Source organism: Phaenicophaeus curvirostris, chromosome 1 (assembly GCF_032191515.1).
Source record: "Phaenicophaeus curvirostris isolate KB17595 chromosome 1, BPBGC_Pcur_1.0, whole genome shotgun sequence".
NCBI lineage: Eukaryota > Metazoa > Chordata > Aves > Cuculiformes > Cuculidae > Phaenicophaeus > Phaenicophaeus curvirostris.
This window is the reverse complement of record NC_091392.1, coordinates 140,713,681-140,734,652: the sequence shown is the minus strand read 5'-3', so window position 1 is coordinate 140,734,652 and position 20,972 is coordinate 140,713,681. Positions and strand designations below refer to the sequence as shown.

Sequence of the window (20,972 nt, the reverse complement as noted above, 5' to 3'; positions counted from 1 at the left end):
CAAACCCTAGAATTCTGAAACTGGTTGCACTTCGCATGCAGCTGCAGTGATCTCACTGGAAAGAGCTCTGGAGCGCTTGCAGGCCTTTTTTTTTATTTCTACAAAGCAGAAAACCTCAAGAAACCGAGGTCATTTTACAGTCTGCTCTTGAAAGCTACTCTTTGCTTATCTTAAAAGATTACGCTAGGCACCCATTTTATACACTCTGGTGGAGTGTGTTGATGAGGACAAAGAATCCCACAGACTCTGCATTAATCTCTCATTCATTGAGCAGGAATTACTGTTCTCAAGTAGAAAAGCTTGCAGAGGCTCAGATATTGCAGGCACAACCTGTAAACGCTGCAACAGCCATTCAAAGGTGGCTATGAAGCAAATGAATTTTACCATGCATATAGATTACTTGTCTTGCTATTGTTACATATTCAGTCATGCACCATCTAGCTTCTAATTGTGAATACTATATGGTGAACCTGTGAGTGACCCATTTTTATGGGAGAAAGCAAATCCAAATAGAAAGTTTCAAATTGAAAAGAAATAAAACTTACTGTAATTGGCACATCTTTTGTTCCTGAATTTAATAAATGCAGATTTAAAATTTTTGGCAGATCTGTTAAAGAACAAAAAACACACCTGATTATTAGGCTATTTTAACATAACAACCTTACACATAGTCATCTGCACTAGCTGTTGTCTCATAAATCCACTGTTTTTTAGTGTTAAAAAATTAGACTAACATGATGTTACAGCCAGTCAAAAAAGCTAGTCTCAAGAATATGACACACTTAAAAACTGCATTTTTGCGTACCAATTAGTATTACATGCTTCAGCTAAGCATCCTATTTCTAATACCTTAAGAAACAAACAGGTATTTACTGTTTTTCTTCAGTAATGAGTCCCTTATACAATTTCAAAAGATACTTTCAGTTTTACTACTTTCTGCTATAACCACTATAATTCAAAACGTAAAATGGTAGGCACAAGTGTGTAAGCAGAACTTAAAAACTTGCCATAAGTAACAAATCTGATTAAGTTTGCATACTTCTATTGTTTCCTGTGTCTGAAAACTATTAATACTTATGCAGAGATAAAATAAGACCACAAATTAAGTCAACTGACAATGGCTTTCAGACTAAGCCATGAGCAACTGTGAGAATAATATTATTACTAGACTTCTACCTGGATGTGCAAACAGCTGTTAACTTGTTCTGAGCAACTGGATCTAGCAGAAAGTGCCCCAGCCTGGGGTGGGGAGGGTGGAATTGGATGATCTTTAAGATCTCTTCCAACCCAAACCACTCTATGATTCTACGATTCAGCTGTACTTGCAGGTGAATACATCTGTGCATTGTTGTAACACATAGTGATCCTGCTTTTGAAACTCTAGCTTTTTAAAAGCATCATTCCACAAGTAATCCTGAATAGCACAAAAATAATTGGGCTTTCCCCTCCCCATCCTACTCCTTATAAATACTTCAAGACCTGAATTATAGTTTACCTTGTGTCCGTAGTGTACCAAAATCTAGCATTTCTGTCGATGAATATATTCCTGGTGCTTTAAGGAAAACGAAAAAGTTATTTTCTTATTCTACTAAATTTAATTAAGTTAAATAACTTCAAAAACAAGCAAGGGAAAACCAAAAATCCAACCACTTTTATACAAACCTGTTGTAACTTCTACTTCAACAGGGAGAATGATAAATTCTGTGCTGTCTGAGGCATTTGTTTTTATTCTAATGAAGGCTGTATGATTATCTGCTTCTCTTGAAGAAAAGCTGGCTCTCATCACTCCTTTTGTTTCATAGGGCGGTATTTCCTGATAAACAAATCAAAGCATATCCATGAGAGTGCAGTAATTACAAAAAAACCTGCCACATCAAAATATTATAAAGGAAACAGTAAGTATAATTGTATTAAGAGAAAATCTGCAATAGCAGTAAGAGATAGGGTGCATGTTATTAAAATTGCCATTAAATTTAGTAAGGATAGTTGTAATCATCTAATATAACACTGAATAAAAATAGGTATATGCAAGAAGACTTTCACATCCCATTTGATTATGTCTTAAGTACTAAAATTCTGGTAAGAAAGACAGTAGACTAAACTGACAGAATCTAGTAATAAACAAAATCTATTCATAAAAATATTACTGAGTGCAGTAACATCAAACATTGTGGCTTGTGTCTGCTTTGGAGTAAAAACACAGTTTCATTACTACAGAAACAGATGTCAAAACCATGTAATTAAAGACAAGTTAAAATGTGTAGAACTGCAAGTAGCCAGAAGCTTGTGGAGCTGCAGGTTTATTAGTCACCAAATGGTTTACAGCAAAAAGTCGAAGTGTATTTTAGTTTTTGCACCAAGCCTGTTTCAGCAGTCCCAATCTGCATTCAGGGTCTGAAAGACAACTTTTTGTATCTTGCTGGACACAAATGAAGCAGAAGATAAGCTGAAATGCTAACACTGCATATTCTTCCCCATGACATTACAGAAGGGTTGAGGAAGTAGATTTATTTCTTCTTTTTTCAACCTTGATTCAAAATTTGGAGCTTCTTCCACTTTAAATAAGTATGCAAGTAAATAGGCAGAAAGTAGGTATTTTTGATGAGTAGTCCTTGCATCAGTTGATATCATTTCAGTTGACAGCTTCTTTCTTTTATGTTTTTGATAAGCAAAACTGGATGCTATCCATTATAGGTGCTGATTGTCCTATACATCTCTTCAGCGCTTTCTGTACTACAAACTCATATCCATTCCTTGTGGAGGTCAAGCCATACTTTTGAAGGCATAATGTCCCTAAACTAGCAAGTTCTGTTTTCCTACTTATTTAGGCACAATGTAATGCAGCCACTCGATTTTGTTTCAAAAGATGTGATTTGATTCTTCAGTATGTGTAACCAGGGATCCAAGGCTTGTCAGATCTCTGAAGTAACTGTGAACAGCGGTCACAAAAATACTTCTGCATATGCACACTGCTTCATCCAATCATCCAAATGTTTGACATCAAACCAATTTTAGACAATGATGCGTATCTATATGTCAAAATATGATCACCTTATTTCAAATAATTTCTTCTGCTTTGCAGCTTTTTCTTACTGCAGTACGGCTCTTGACATAGCCACTATAATAACGCATCTGGATGTTTTCTCCTGCTGGTTTAATTTCTTCTAGTTGCCTTATTGTTTTGAAATACCAGTGGTTGATATGAAAAAACAGAGGATTTGTGCTGACTAGTATTAACCTAAGTGCTGTTCCATGCAATACACTGGAAGCTTTTGCATGCACATCGTCACTGCTTTAACTGGCAACCTTACCTAGAGAAGCTGGAAAGCTACAGAATCAAGAAACAGTATTAGAAATAAACAAGACTTTTGAAAATTTTCTATTCTTTTATTTCTGGCTGTAGCGTGTTTGTTACATACCTACTAGTGGCTACAGAATTCAATATACCTCTTCAGTTACTTTTTGTCAACAAGGGGCTATTTTTAGAAGCAACATCATTGGACTAAAATGGCTTCAAGACATTAGGACCTTCATTTTTTAAAATCCATCTTAACGTTTACCTCTACTCTCAACATGTTTACTTTTTCCACTGCATTTTTTAAAATGCCTGTGATCTGTATTTATACTCGCTTGTTTGCAACTTTTGTATCTAAAACTAAGATATTGTCATTCTCCTTGACTTTCTCCAGAAAAGCAAGGAATTAAAGTTTTGTGATTGGCCCTTCTTAACTCACTTGGAAATATCCTGGCTTTACTCATTACAATAGGTGTAACCATTAGTGACTGCAAGAATACTCTTGAGCAAGAGACAAGTTTCGGAGCCCAACAACTTTAAAGTCTCACCAGGATGAAAAAAAAAAATTAAAAAAGGAATAACCGTATTTAAAGAAGAAAATATGTTTTGTCTGTAGTTGGACAATGCCAACAGTAGGATATACAACATGGAGCAAATCCCTTCAGGATGCTTCCAAAATTTATTTCACTTAAAGGTATCAGTACAGGTTACTTCAAAACTATATTAAGCAAAAAACATAACAAATCTAGTGGGCCAGGCCACTAGTCCACCCAAACCACTACACCATCTCCAACAGCAGACACAAAGAGTAAAGAGCAGCTGCAGGGCATGCATATATGAATATTTTCCAGAAGAGTTTCCAGCTCTCTGAACTCATGATCTAGGTATTTAGTGTAGCTTGACACATCACTGTTTTATTTAGTAGTCTTCAACAGATTCCTCTTCCCAAAGTACATTCAGCTGCTTTTTCAAACCATTCATAGCGATTTGCAGGAAGGACTCTTTCCATTACAACAACAACAAAAAAAAATCCCATGTATTAGATCCAGGTCACAGGCCAATCAGAAGGACTGCAGTGTCCTGAATGCTCAGGCAGGTGTAATTCATTCTACTGGGAATCACCTTGTTCCTTTTATTTCAAAACACACAGTTCAATCCTGATGGCATGTTTTAATTAAATCTTTCCTTCAATTCATATTACTATAAAATTAACAGACCCTGTTATTTGATTTTTTAATGGAATAATTTTAATAATTACATGACAAAAAACAAAGTTAGTAAAAACACTCTGAAATGTAAAATAATATAAAAACGAAACCTCCCCAACCAAGCACAGTGAATGCTGCAATGTTTTAAATTGCAAGGAGGAAGATTCAGATTAGACATTACAAAGTAACTCTTCACCATGAGGGTGGTGAGACACGGGCACAGGTTGCCCAGGGAAGCTGTGGCTGCCCCATCCCTGGAGTGGTCAAAGCCAGGTTGGATGGGGCCTTGAGCAGCCTGGTCTAGTGGGAGGTGTCCCTGCCCACAGCAGTGAGGTTGGAACTGGGTGATCTTTATGGTCCCTTCAACCCAAACCATTCTATGATACTATGACTACTCACCCACAGCTTCCTTGTACCTCCTTGCTGACCTGTTGGAAGCTCTAAGTGGAGATCACCTCCACTGGAATACATTTCTACCACCTAAGGCAGATAACAGGAAAATGTTAGCACTCAACTCCAAAGGAATCCTTGTTTAGTTATCAGGTATTAAACTGCGCAACTACTTGACCACTGGAGTATCTTACACATTCACTTTTAATGACAACATAGCCATTTGCTAGTGCTACACTTTCCGTAGCATTTCAGTTGTGGACCACTTAACAGAATCAGATCATGTTTACCAGTGACAATTAGTCAGTAAACTACTAGTTTACCAGTGGACTATTCATTTACTTGTTTGGTTAGGTTACAGACATCAATCATGCCTTAACACAAGAATATTTGACAACATTACACACTAGGGTACACTGTAACATCACCTTATGTTGTTTAAGACACGCAGGAGGAAAATAAGATGCACACCTTGATCAAAAGTATTAGACCTATTTTACTTTGTTTGCTTCAGTATTTTTCCTAATTACCAGTGAAGCTTAATTCTTTATTTTGCAGTATTTATGACCATTTTAAAAATGGAAATATCACCTCAATTTAGCAAATTAAGAGATGTGTGAGCATAATCTAACATTTCTACAACAACTGGTTTTCACTTAAACAGAAAAACATTATATAAATGTGAAAGACATGGCCTCAAATAAATTTAAACTTCAAACAGAATTTTAAGAAGTATCAAAATGAACAAAAAATTTAGTTTAATATCACAAACAAATGACTTTTTAATAGTTTTATCTTAGGCTCACCTGCAAAGGTTCACTGTGAGGGTTATGTATATTTATTATAGGAGAAAAACTGCTATTTACAGGAACTCGTGCCCCAATAAATGGGCGCAGCCGATAGGGGTTCGGTATTCCAATGCCAAACACCTGGTTCAGAAAAAGAACAACAAGTTTCAGTAGCTGTATGCAATTGTTGCAAAGCCTAACATCTGGGCACCAATGTCAGTAATCTACCAAGTATTCTATTAATTTTTATTACTTCTAATCAAACATTCAAAATCAGTATCACGCTAAAGCACTGAAATAAAGAAACTAGGTTAGTTTGCAGCTAAAGGGTATTTCTCATAGTTACTACTTACTTACATTGACATATTTAGAACACAGGAAGTCAAAATACTGTATTTCTTTCCCGATACTCTGAAATACTAGATACCAGCTAAAGGTTCAAAAGATGTGAAATATCCTTTAACCATACTATTATGGAACAGATTATGCATATGGGAATAATTTGTGGTGGTGTTCTCAAAACACTGCCATGATAAGAGTAATTCTTTTAACAAGAGGATTTCTCTCACTTTTCAGACCTCTCAGACTCTCTCATTTGTATGGTTTTGTATTTCTGGATCTCAGGCGAGTAATTTGTTGCCAGCTTAATAAATAACATTATTTTGTCACTGGATCAGATAAATACAGAACTAAACAATGAGCTAGATCACTGCACTGAGTGACTAAAATCACACACACACAAGAAAATAGTTAAGATTTTAAACCCTATATAATTCCACAGTACTGTCCTACAGAACATTACAAGGGTATACCTCTGTCTTACAAGCAGCCCAAGCGGAAAATTCTTCAACAGGGCTGATTAAAAAAACCCCAACAAACTACTGGGCAAATATTCTGGTTTAGGTAAGTATGTCACGGTAGATACTGCTCTGGTTGATTTGTACTTCACAACTTTTTCTGACAGAGTGTAATTCTCTTACCTGATAAGTAAATACCCCATGATTAGAAGTGTTAATAAATAAAGTGTTCTCTACATTTCCCACTACTCTTGCAAGGAAAACTACATCAAAGGATGTATTCCCTCCTGGAAGAATTTTCTGAAAAAAATAAAAGCAAGCAAGCACAGGAATAAGCAAAACTGTTTATTCAAAATGTTCCTTGCTGCAGACAAAAAACAGTTGACGTGCTACAGATGATTTTCATGTGTCTTTTATGGGGAACTGAAGTTAGAAATTCTACTGCAGATTTAGACAAAAAAGAGTATAAGTTCTAGGCAGATCAAATGGGTAACAAAATAATAAAAATGCCAATACTCAACAAGTATTATCTAGTGTAGGATCACATTTAATTTAATTTTTATGTTGAATTCTGAACTTAAGAGTTCAGTTTATCACAGAATTATTCTGGACAGACAGTTTACAGAACACTGGACAGAAGCATTACTACAAGGCTTCCATAAGTGACAAAGGCTGCTCATAGACAGGTTTTCTGAGGGTTTTAGTGTTGACATGGCCACTGCTAAGCCACAAGTGCTGCAGACAAAACTGAAACTAGAGGACTACATCTCATAGTAATCTGGTTGAGCTAACCCTGCTGACACCACGCTTTTTAACTTGCAAGTTCCTGTAGCGTGACTGCAGTAGTTATAAGTGCACTGGAGTAACTGCTTCACACTAGACTTCGAATTTTCAGAAAAATTATACCAACAGATTGTCCATGTATGTTATCTAAGGCAATATACACTTAATAGTCAATTCGGCAACAACGGAGATATGACATTAAACCATCAGTTATAGTATATACTTCCAACAGACAGAACACCCATGCAGTATTTCATTCCTTCTCTTCTAGTTGAGTTTGTGTGTGTTTCCCTATCCAGTTTAGATTTGCCGGGCAACCAATATGAGATCAAGAACTGCAGCATCTTGATACGTTTAGGCAGGTAATTATTGCACGAAATAGCTCATTTAAGGAGTGGAAGAGGGTGTTGGGGGGGAGGAGGGATGAAGCTCCCATTCAGGCTAGGGAGGGGGAAGGAAAAGCTCATTTTGAGAAAGCAAAATAAACTTACCCTATTTTGAAAAAATGATGCATGAAAATGTGAAGTTGTAGCAGATATTGATACTAATGTAATTGTTTCTTCTGAGCTAGGGTTATGTAGGTAAACTTTTTCCATTTTTGGCATTCCAACTGGCCTGTTGAAAGAGAGAATATTTTTAAAGTGCTTGAATTCTAGAAAATAAAGCATTGGGCTTTGCCCCATTAAACCAGACAGGGACATAACAGTGATGAACTCTGACAATAGAATTTTCCATTAAATGTTTTCAAGTAACATATGCAAATTCTCCCTTGAAAGATTATTTAGCTAACATATTTTCCATTATTTTATTGATTACTTTTCCTAAAGGTTTATCTAACATTGTATCATCCTTCAAAATGACACCTATCCAAAATGAAATCCTATTTTTCAGGGTTTTAATTCAGAATCAGAAGAGGTTCCTGTGCTAGAACCTCAAAATAACTTCCTTAAAGGTTGCACAGAGCAACTTAAACAGAACATATCCTAGACCTAAGTCTAAACACATTTTTTATCCTGATAGATCCTAAGTAGTCTTACCCACATTTTTTTGGTATTATGTTTTATTATATGCTTTATAGAATTAAGTACACATATGCAGCAACATTTTATTCATATACTCCATATGAACTCATACCTTAAGTTAAAAAAAAAAATGCTTAAGAGAAGTTCTAGAATTTAATACATATAAAACACAGAAGTCAAACACTTAGACAACAGCACACTTTTTCAGTAACAAACCACGCTAAAGATTTATTCCACACAAGCTTTAGGCTTGTTCCATTTTGCATACAACAGCTGATGTGACAATAAATGCTGCAGTTTCATCAGTTATTTTTCAGACTTTGACATCCTGTCAGAATTTTTTTCATGCCTTTTAACACACACGTGTTAAGCATCAGCACCAAAGCACAAAAAAACCATGCAGATCACAGTTTACTCCAATTTAAATTTTGGAATTCAAAACAGTTAACTCTCAACTTTCAGGATATACATATTCAATGTAGCATACTCTCCCATGTCAGCTGCTCCAAACATTGCAAGGACCACAAAACTATTGATAAGAATTACTGTTTAAAGTGATGGTCACCAATAACAGACAGTTGTTCCGTCTTCCTCATTTAACTTTAACAAGCTAAATAAGTAAGAGCTATTGTAGTTGCAGTTTTTTCAACTGAGAGTGTGTCTCTCAAGTTTGCTGTAAATTAAAGGTTGCATTGAACAGAGAACACCGCAATTTACAAAGTGACTGCATGTCCTGGTTTTGGCTGGGGCAGATTGATTTTCTTCCCAGGAGCTGCTGTATTTTACACTTATTGTGAGCGGAATGTTAATAAAACACTGATGGTTTTAGTTGTTGCTAATTATATCAAGGGATTTTCCAGTTCCCTATGCTCTGCTAGTGAGCAGGTGTACAAGAAGCTGGAAGGGGTCATAGCCAGGCAGCTGAGCCAAGCTGGCCAGAGATGTTCTCTATGTTATAATGTCATACTCAGTATACTAACGGGAAGTTGGCCGGGGACCCGGGTTCACTCCTCGGGGACTGTCTGGGCATGGATCACTGGGTGGTGAGCAACTGTATTGTGCATCACTTCTTTTCTATAATCTATTATTACCATTTTTCTCCCTTTCTTTTGCTGTCCTATTAAACTATCTTTATCCCAATCACAAGTTCAACCTTTTTTCCCCGATTCTCCCTGCCACCCCATTGGCTGGTGAGGAGTGGTGAGTAGGTGGCTCTTTGGTACTTACTTGCTGCTGGAGCTAAACCACAATGTTGTGGTAACAGATATAACCTACTACATATGAAATGGGGCCTAAACAGATAGACACTAAATACAGTGCTGTTAATTCAAAGACATTATTGTTAACTTTCAACAAACTGCATCATCACTAACAGCAGAATATATCTGCACTCTGCTACTGCAAATCTCTTTGTTTTGCTTGCTGGGTCCTCCTCATTTCATGTCTCCATCAGCCAACATTTGTTCTTGATCCTTTTTTCACTGTCAAAAAATTTCATTTTAACTTCTCTAACTTAACTAGCAATCAAGACAACAATTTCTCTCCCCACCTTTTAAAACTTGTGCAAAACCTACCATCCAGGCTAAGCCATAACAAAAAATTATTTGTATCAGTTGCCAGTATACATGGGGATATTAGAAAGGGAAATGGTTTATCAGCTGTGATGGTTTGCATTAACTGCTGTAACTGCTACGTTGTTGATCAATGGAATCAAACAGTGAGCCTCTACACCTGTTCTTCATTCACTAAGGATAAAGTTTATCAGACCAGAAGAACCTGAATGAGAGCCAGACCTCCAACAATCACCATCCCTACCCTAACCCCAGAAAAAAAAAACCAAAACAAAAACCAAACGAAAACACCCAAACCACCCACAAAGGCACAACTGAGAAAAGTGGCTGTTGATAAAGAGTTACCCAGCATCCCCTGAATTCTCAACCCACTGCTTCAAACACATCTTCACTGACATCAGTGCAGATGGGCTTGAGGATTTTTCCTGCTTGGTAACTGAAAGGCATAAGTAAGCTTTAGAACAGTCAGCAATTTCACAGTGAATTCATTGTTTAGAGAAAGCAGTTGTGCCTTAAATAAATTAAAAAGTAGTCCAACTCCTCCATCACTGAAGGAAGTGTCTTCATTCTCTCCTGATCATCAGCTGTTTGTTCCCTAGTTCTCTCTGCAATTTCCCATTCTCCTCAATGGAAGACATGCTCCCAGCATATTGTTGCAATTCTTTTGCTTGCCATAGTGCATTTTCTGGATACTTCTCTTCCCCAGAACATTGTTCAGAAGCAGAGACCATCCTCTTCCTCTATTACAATGCACTCCAACAGTCTTTATAGGGGGAGCTTAAAAGCCAAACCTAAGACCAAGCAGAACAGATCCTGCCAACCACAACAGCAGGAAATGAGAGAAAATGAGGTAGATTTTAAGCACGGTATTACATGTGAGCAAATGACATGACTAGCATATCACTTGTGGTCTCTACAGAGAACCAGGTGTGTGCTGAAAACCTGAGATCAGAGTTGACTTCAGTGACACTTTTTATGATGCATAATGTATTAAACTCCACAAAGCTAGTAAAACTATGTTGGATGAACAGGGCAATATTCAAAAGCAGCCTGATTGTATCAGAAAGGTACCTTGGAAATAAAACTCATGTTTCAAATATTAAGTCTTTTAAGGCCTTCATGCTTTTCCAGCTCTGAAAAGGAGGTAGTATAAGACAGTATATTTGAGAGACTAGAGCCTATAAAAACAACTAGGAGGGAAGCAGCCATGGCAGACATCACAGTTCACTAACTTCAGATGCCAGACTAATGCATCACAGTATAGTTATGGGTAATAAAGGATGAAGCCACTAAAAAGGAATTTTGCTGCTGGCAAATGTTTTATTTTACTATTTTATTTTATATTTATATTAAATATTTTATATTTATTATGTTTTATTTTACTATTTTATTGCTTCAAAACCAGAATGGCCAATGGGTCCGATATTATGTTTTGGTCAGATACACCTTTCCTTATACTCTTTAAGCTTGATGTTAGCAAAATCCACAGAAATAGGACAGACATCACTTGTTTTTTCTGTCACCTAAAATCCAGTTAAAGCAGTGTGCACCAGGTATGTTTAATGAACCTATTATCCAAGCAACAATAACATAATGGATGCTCTCCAGGCTGCAGATGATCGGGCCACAATGATCTTGCATGAGTATAGTGTTGACTAGTGCCAAATTTTACAGCAAAATTTCCTGGGGCAGTCAAAGCCAGCATTTTTCATTGCATGAAGCTGCTACAGATACACAGCTTCAGGCAAACATGACCTGTCAAAGCATGTAAGTTTTTGCTCTTAATCTTTTGTCCCTGCATAATACTAGGTCCACCTACGCTGATAAAAAACAGATATGGCAACCTAGATGAGAAGATGGTAATTAATGCCTGTTTAAATGGGTAATGCCTGTTTAAATGGGTAAAGAACCCTGTGTTCACATTCTTCACTGCTGCAACTGAACTCTTTCCAAAGTCTGAGCTATTATCTGCAGTGTATTGTAAGCACATCCTTGTAATGGAATTCACTGCTGCTCTAGAGGTCAAGAGGTAGATTCTTATAAGAAAGGAAAACAGGTGCTGCAATAAGTTGGGGACATGACTGATTGAATTATTGGCCCAAACTTCACTTGCAAAAATATGTAGCTACTCAGTGTGAAGGAAATAAGGATTGAGAAAATGCCCTTTTGATAGAGTAGTTACATTTTGCCTTACTGCATGTAGTTTAGGCATCTCTGTAAAAGGATTGCTTGATTCATGAAAGCTGATGCAGATCTATTACCAAAAAGCAAAGGATATAAATTCAGCAGATATATTTTTCCTCTTCCATTTCCTATTCTTCCAAATGAGACTGGAAAGAGAACTGAAGTAAATCAAAAGCTTCCCACTCAAATTTTGGAATGCTGGGAATATAGATAAATATACTCGAGATTCAATAGAGGTAAATTCCTCGTGTATTTGAGAATTTAACAAATATATTTTCCCCTACATTTTTTTAAATTTTTTTTTTTAGCATCTTTGGCAGTTGCTGAAACAATTCCAAAACCAGTGGTCACACAGCATATCAACGGTTTCATGTGGGTTAAATCAGTCCCCTGTGTCAGAGACGAGTAAATAGCAGATTCCTAGGAGACAAAAGTGTAATAATGGGGAAAGTATACCAAGTCAGGTGCCCAGAAAACTCTTCTACCCTCTAAACACATGCAAGCTTAAGAACCAAGGCAGATGGTTTTCCAGTCAGAGGATGAGAGAGAGTGAGCTCCAACAGTAAGAACTTGGGTGTTGACTTGCAATGTATCTAGCTACTTTTAATGAAATTAAAAGAGCCAGTCTTACAAGGTTAGCTCTAAAGACTGAAAGGGAATCTTTTGCACTTTACTCTGAACAAAAAGGTATAGTTCCTTACATGAATGAAGCCTTCATTATATACAAGACTGAAGAGTTAGTGACCAAAGCATTCTTCCCATTTCACACTAAACTGCATGCGTGGAGTGACGCAGGCAAGTTGCTTCTTTAACTGAAGTTAGAGTAACTGAAGTACAAAAGTTTGAGAATGCAAATGCATCTAACTTGGTAAAGCAAAAGAAAACAGAAAGCTTTTGGGTTTGTATACGTTGTAGCCTAAAGACCAATTGTTTTGCAGCTTCCAGATTTTGTTGCCTCTTAACAAATCAAGGAATTTCGTTTATATTACCATTGTGAAAACATTAGCAATCACATAACATATGAAATGGAACAAATACCACGTTTTATGTCAGGAATTTAACATAGATCCCATATAAAAAAATTATATCTCTTCCAAATGGTTAGCAAAACCCTATATATAAAACACCAGTAGCAGAGCCCTATCCAGTCATGTCACCAACTGTGATGTGAATGAATCTAAAGGTGTAGTAAACTTATTTGCTTTGGCAGCATTTTGTGTTCTAGTATGATATGTGAACAAAACCAGAGGCAGATCTGGACTGAATGTATTTACTGTCAATAGCTTCCTACATTTGACAAATTCCAAGGGAAATGAAAATTTCATTTTGCAACATATTTTAAGAATTCCAACAATCTCAAACTCACACATTAACGTATCAAACATACTATGTAAACATTTGACTACATGCAGGTACCTTATGGGTCCTTTCACCATCTGTAAATATACTTGTTTAAAATGTGGGAAAACAGTGATTTGGATAAACTCCCTAGCTGCTGAAATTCTCCGCTATTTACTATTAAGAGATTAAAGGTTTTGAAGAAAATAGACCAATTTGCTAAGCTTTCCATCCCCTTATGTTATTCCAAGTAACATAAGGTATCAAGATCTGCAAAAAAGGTCTGAACTATTCGAACATTACCAGGCAATTGCTTTCAAGGCCAGCTCAAGATTTCATATAATATCATGCCAAATACTAGAACCTAGAAACATGAAAACGTTGTAGAAATCCCCTAAAGGAAAACATTTCAAAGGAAATGCAGAGTGAGACTATTTATCAACAGAAAACAGAAACACAGATTTTCAGTATACTGTCATACCAATGAGAAAACTTCGTCTGCAGAATGGGATCTTGCTCAAATTGAGAGAAGTAAGAAACTCCATTCACCACAGAAACACAGGTTGATCAAGGATTAAAATATTACTTCTGCTAGAAGTATCATTTCATACATTACCAATCATTTCTATGAAAGTAAGGTGTCAACTTTCTTTGAAATAATTCCACATTTTAAATTTTTGATGATAAGCAGTTCTATTTTATACTGTTAGTACTCTATAACAATCAACCTCCAAGTGTTCCTTTACCAAAAGTTAATTCTACCAAAAATTTAATTCTGAAGAACTTACAAACTTTACTTTTAATATAGTCAGAGTTGAATTAACACAGATGAAGGCAAAGTACCAAGATCTATTAAGATTCAAGTTGTTCCACAAAGCCAGTGCAAGAAATGAACATAAACTGCCCTGTAACTGTATTCTTCAGTCTTTACCCAGGTGGGCCACCTGCAAGAGCTCTAATCTAAAGGCGTCTCAAATACAGAAAGCCATACAGGTGACTGCTCTGTCAAAATAGCCTCTGAGCAACCAACTGCCAAAGCTATGGAAGATGACTACTGCTTGTATGTTAAAGCACCTCAATTATTCCATTCCCATTTAACCACAGGGGAAGGCAGCAGATTGAAAGAGAGAGTATAAGGAACAGAATACAGCTAAGAATAAAGGCAGCTAGTTGTGGAGTTGGGTTTGGGTGGAGGGTTCTTTTTTTGTTTGTTTTCTTTAAAGCTTCAAATCTCCAATTTCCAACATGTTGGAGAAATCGTTCCAGCAGAAGACTAGTGTTGCTTCAGAAACACAGGAATGAGGCTTTCACATTAAATAACCAAATAAGTATTTAACTTAGTCCAAGCAGTCCCCTGGAGCAGTGATGTGGGAGTACCTGCCTCAGTTCCACCCCATTCCCAGAGGCTTAATGCAAGCAGAGAACATCTGGGATCTCTTCAAGTGAGCTAAATATTTGCACATCCTAACATAAAGCATACATTTCCTTTAATAAATGTGAGATTACCTGGACTACCTTCAAAGTGGTGAAATATAGTAGCGTTTATTTTATATTAAAACAACAATTAAAAAAAACCCCAACTGTTATAAATCAGAAGTATAACGCCAGTGTAATCTCCTCTCCAGGTGGAACATGGGAAGTGGGCCTACAGCACCTTATTTATCAACTTAATACTGATTTTGATTTTCCAGGTTCTCCAAAGAAAACAAATTTTAACGTTATTCCTGCTGAGGTTGGTTTGGTTTTGAAACATCTGATGAACTCCACACACTGTTAGCAGACCAAAAATGTCACAGGCAGAATGGGTTAACTTAAACCTGAAATTCAATATTGCAACTTTCTTTAGCCTAGGAATGATACATGTCGATAGCTCAGCATAAACATGAACTTTGAACAAGTTTGCTCTAGTAAATGCTACACTCTACCTATTAACAAAAACCATTTAGGTACAATACTTATTCAGAAACTAAATATACATCTTGTGCCTTTCCTAAAAGCCATTATTAACAGATAAAGAAAAGCCAGAATTTGAATGTGAAAATGATATCTATTTTAAAAGGCAAAATACCCCAAAGCTTAAATCTGCATTATTTGACTCCCAAGATGCTTGCCACCTGCAGTTTGTTCCCACCACAAGGCTGAGTTACTCAGCACTTCTCAGAGTTGGTTCACGTTTATTTAAATGCCTCATGCCAAATTTTAAACTGAACTTTGGGGTTCCATATCTAAATCTTTTTCTAAAACTGTTTTGGACATCTTACTGAAGTCTTAACAAATCAGAAGACAATTAGTAGTTTAGGTCATGATCTCAGGCACAACAGATGGATTAATTATCATAAAATAAAATAAAAAAGTAAACAGAAGACAATGAACCAAGATCAAGCACAGTTTCCCTATTTTAACTGATAGAATGCAGCAATCCCCCAGTACAAGTCTACATTTACTATAAAGAGCCCTTCCTAAGTAAGAGATTTGCACTACTTTTACAGTGTATGAGATCTACACTATTTCTTCAATGCTTTCAGGTCTGATAAGAATAGCTTACATAGAAGTCAAAACATAATGAAGAACAGCTTGAAGTTAGTTATGATACTGTCTGGGATCTATTTTTAGCACGGGGAAAAAAAAAACCCAACCCAAACCCACGTTTGGAAATCCACAAAGAAAAAAAAGCACGCAGCTTTCTTCAGAAATGCATACAAACTATAGATAAATTTAGAAGCAAAATATTTCAAGAGCACATCAAGAAAACACTTCATCCGTATTAGAAAAACACATATAAAAATTTTCAAATGTCAAAATTTGCAATGACTATAAACCGAGAACTTTTACTTAAAACCAAATCAATAGGTAAGTTTACAGTAACTCTAACAAAGGGCAAACTGCTCTACAATTTCAAGTTTGTACTACACTCACCAGTATAATTTGTTATGTAATTTTGGTACAATAGAGACGTAGTAGAGCAGGGCTCACCACTAGGTATTTTACTATTCAATTTAGAATCTCAATACCTTCTTACCTAGGACCAGTTACTGACATTACAAAACCACACAATATCAAAAGTTAGAGATTCCAAAATTTTGAAGGAAGAAGGATATAGTGATTCATCATGACTTCACTTAAAATTGTAAAACTACAATTCTGTTAGACTGAGCACAAATAAATTATGTAAAATGAGGCATTTTCACATAGCTTTGCTATTTAGTGGCGTTATGTTTGTTTTGGATAAAGGCTGTTTCTGGGAAACTACTCTGTATGAACAATAAGCAGTTACAGCCTCTCTTCTTTCAGAAACACAGCAGTATACACCATGTCAATACGCAGGAGCTCCCTTGTACATCTCTGTAGTTGCCACACTGTACAATGGTATTTCCTACAGGAAAGAGGGACTATACTTTTAATAATAATCCATGCCCAATAAAGCAGCCCTCCATCCAGCAGCATTGCTGGCAGATGACAGGGGAAGCAATACTGTGCTAGGGCACACAGGGGTTATTTTCTTTCTTCCAGATTGAACTGTTAACAAAACCTTTGAAATGTCCACACCGCAGTTTACATTGTGTCAAAGTATCCATCGTGCACAGAGGCTGCTACCATGTACACCAACTCCAGAACTGATTTTGACTGTTAACAAGAAGAAAGATTGTAGCTACCTAGACAGTCACACAGGAACCATTCACTGCTAAGAAAACTGACTACATAGTTGAAATTGTTAAAACCTCCTTCCTCCTCTCTTTCTTTTACCTTTCAGAGAAGTCATAAATAAGTTTACTGTAAACCATTACATTCAGCTACTGAGAACTGAAACAGCAACCAGCTGCAAGATGAAGCACAAAGCTAGGTTCCTGGAGGCTGTTTGTTCTCCTTCAGAAGATATTTTCAACACATATGTTTTCACAAGTCTACATTGCTGTTCTAACAACTGCAGATCCACTGACGAAACTTTTTTGTCATCAAAGCAATAGTAAAATGGACACATGAGAGAAGATGCTCTCTGATATGGGTTATGTACAAGCAGAAAGGTAATCTCACATTAAGTTCTAGACTTAAAACTGTTTCCACTCTACACAGCAGCTGTATCAGTGCCTAAAAAGTAAGTGCAAATACCTACACTGCCAAAACTGTGGCAGCTGATAGGCTGCAACGTGGTGTTTAAGACAAAGTGCACCAGCAACAAGTCAGTCAACTATACTTACAGGCAATCTCTCAATGCAATTTATGTACACAACCTCCTCCTCCTCCAGTTTTAAATGTTTGATTTTTTTTTTTTAAATCTTAGTCACTAAACAGATCAAAAGACTTTTCAACTCACTGTTCATGGAAATCCAGCATTGGTGGCTCAAACCGGAGAGGTCGGCAATTTCCCCGATAAAGGGATACACTGCAAGAAAAAATAAAATGCTGTAAAATATACAAATAATGATAAAATTTTGCTCCCTTCCCACCTCAAATTGCCCTTTCTTAGCAAAGCATTCATTAATATTAATAACAGAGCAACTAATTGAGAAGAAGAAAGAGCCTGACAAACTTGTCCAGTCAGAATACCCTAATTTTACCAGCCACTTACATGGTTATGCGGTGTCTCCAAGAACAATTATGCAAGAGTACATATCTTGGAAATGGGCATAATTGAGTGTTAGTTTTCCTCTATGTAGTGATGACTAAGTGAAACAGTGAGCTAAATAGGCTAATATCATCTTTCATAGTAATATCTAAACATCTTCCTTGATGTATAATAGTAATTTACATACATATATTGAGTTTCTCTAGCTACATCTATACTACTATGCAAACAATCTTGGACCCATTTGATGGTACTGAGGCTGCATGGGAGAAAACAGCCCATGTCTATGCTGTTAAAAACCTCATTCTTCAGAAGACAGGGACTCCGCTCTAAAACCACACCTTAGCTTTGCCTATACTAAGCTACTGAGAATTCTCTAGGAGAATGTCAGTAGATGAAGACTTAAAGTATCACTCAAACAATCCAGCACTGAAAACAACAAAGTATCTGAAAACATTCTCTACTACTGCTTATTTTAGTAGTACAGTTATATAGAGCACAATCAATAATCCACAACATAAGTTACAAGCAAAAATACAAAACACTTTCACTGACTGAAGCATTTTATTATTTGGAATGATGTGATCGTGACCACACCTAAGTATCTCTGGAATTCAGTAATTCTTCATTTTGAGCCGAGTAAATACTGTATTAATATAATAAAACATAAAACGGGGACACAGTAACATAAAAGAAAAAAAGGGAAGGCTAAAGAATGGCTCAAGACTAATGGATTTATTTTTTTCTTTAAATGCTTCTGTTATTGATATTAAAAATAGCATTCGCTTTAGATCTTTGCTTTCTGACCTTCTATCGGTCCCAGACACTCAAAGACAGAGCTGCAGCCATGTGTCCTGGAGTCAGCAAAGCTGCTACACAAACCCAGCAAGGACAGCAGAACCACCCCATTCTGCTTCAACAGAGGCCAGGAGATGGAGGATACCCTCAGAGAAGAACGTGTGGTTCGCCTTATGAAAGCTGAGGCCTTGAACTCAATCAATTAATCCCATCCAGCATTCTTCCAGCAAAAATAATTATTGTTCAAATTCAAGTGTCTTCCCATACTCCAGAACCACATCAACAAGGAAGCTATTTACAGGAGTAAAAATTTAAGAATAGGGTATGAAATCTTAGCTGCGTTCTCCAATAGCACAATGACAACAGTGTAACAAGCTTTTTTAATGAAAATAGTGTCTCTATGACTCGCCCTAGTACTCCACAATTGAATCTTCACCATTCAAGTACAATACACGTGTAACAGGGTGATCTACTCATGCTGATCAATTTACATCTCTCTCAGTTTGGATGTCAAAGCATATCCGATACTATTTAAAGCCAAGCAGTTAAAAACAGGTTTATTTACATAATAAAAGTAAAACACTATTGAGGCAAGAGTAGGCATAGCACAGTCAGCATTAATGTATAATTATACATGCTTGTGCATCTGCACACACATGCATGTGTATATGTGTGTATATATAGACCCCAAAACAATAGAAGTGAATGTGTAAGACACGAATAGGAAAAGTTGTATTCAGACCTACAGAAAGTTACACTTCTTGCTATCGATAAGTAGTGCTGTGACTCATTACAGCTGCCAAATAAGAGAGAGCTTGGGTATACCTTCTCAGGCTAAAAGCAAGCCTCGTGGAACAAGTGCTCAACAAAATGAAGTTTACACAGACACCAGACATAAGAGAATAAAGTCGCAAGGTCATATTGGCAGCAATATCTTGAAAGGCTAAAACTATGTGGTAAGTCTTCAAAGTGATCATCTCACTTCTAAAAGTTTATGACCCAATCTTAAACTGAAATGGACAAAAAGCTCATGTGCCTCCATTGCCAAAGTCACACTGAATAGGAACTACTATTCTTCAGTAATGATTTTTAAAACAGTTCTGTCAATTTCTTCCAGTTTCAAAACTCTGAATAGTCAGCTGGCATATGTTTTATTGGTAATTATTCATAAAAGAACATAACTTTGCAATAAAAGGAATTGATACCAGAAATATTTACAGCATTTATAAAAGCGATAATGAAGATTTTTATTTCAAATGCATTGAAAATAACAGTCAAGAATAAGTTGACCTAACTTGAACAATCAGGACATAGATTCTCCCCATACAAAAAAAAACCTAAGCAACAATTTCTCAGACAACATAGCTATATTATCCTGGATAGTTGTTTAGACAAACACAGAATTTTTAGATGGCTAAAGTCTGGTAGAGACAGATACATCATACCAAATGCCAGCTATTATCATAAAAGTAACAACTGTAATGAGATTCAAATGGGAACGAGCAATATTGGAATTCCCAAACTTTGCCTACTTAGAGGCCCAACATGAGTCAACTTGCAGCAGACACAGAAAATGATGATAATGTCTCCTCTGCTGGGCACAGAAGGCTGGATACACCCATGGGTAGGGCAACTTTACAGCATAATGACATTTAATTACTACAGTATGCATGTAGAGCTATAGTTCCCAGTCTTATATCAGAATTTAGACATTTTTCCTTCCCTACCCCTCCAAATTTTCTAAGTTTCAAAGTCAAGAAGAACAACATGAAAAGGAAAAGATGCATCTGAAAGAGGGCTACTTAGATCTGCCAAGAAGTTCCAGCAGACCAAGAATTGGCCAGGAGTCATCTGAAACTATGAAGTTCCAAGAATGACTTGTTCCTGGCAACAATTTAAGACAGTCCCAACATGCTTTCTGTTCTGCAAGAACTCTAATTTTAAAAATGAGACTTGAGACTGAACCACACACAGTCCCTAACAACCATTACCCTCACTGTACCCATCTACTCTGTCATGCAAGTGAGAGGGCATTCACCTCAGCTACAAACTACTGTACTGCTAATACCTGGAAGCAACTTACTACCAGATGTAATTTGCTGAAGCGCAACTTCATGTCTGAATAACATTAGTCACAGAGTTATAAAGATGGCAAACACATCTATGCCTGAAGAGACTGCAAGTGATAGAGATGTCCATCTGTACTGAGACACAATTTTCATCGGCCTAAGGAC

At 36.6% G+C, this 20,972-nt stretch overlaps 1 protein-coding gene across 1 annotated transcript in view; it reads right to left on the bottom strand.

The window, feature by feature from the left end:
- The window catches only part of TMEM131 (transmembrane protein 131), a 101,913-nt gene that overhangs the window by 43,809 nt on the left and 37,132 nt on the right, over window positions 1-20,972 (bottom strand). The window contains exons 4-11 of the mRNA XM_069876364.1: window positions 17,689-17,757; window positions 7,753-7,876; window positions 6,662-6,778; window positions 5,700-5,822; window positions 4,903-4,983; window positions 1,663-1,813; window positions 1,496-1,552; window positions 546-607 (exon numbers count right to left, since the gene is read on the bottom strand). Coding sequence (XP_069732465.1) covers window positions 546-607; window positions 1,496-1,552; window positions 1,663-1,813; window positions 4,903-4,983; window positions 5,700-5,822; window positions 6,662-6,778; window positions 7,753-7,876; window positions 17,689-17,757 — 784 coding nt within the window. The remainder of the gene's footprint in view (window positions 1-545; window positions 608-1,495; window positions 1,553-1,662; window positions 1,814-4,902; window positions 4,984-5,699; window positions 5,823-6,661; window positions 6,779-7,752; window positions 7,877-17,688; window positions 17,758-20,972) is intronic.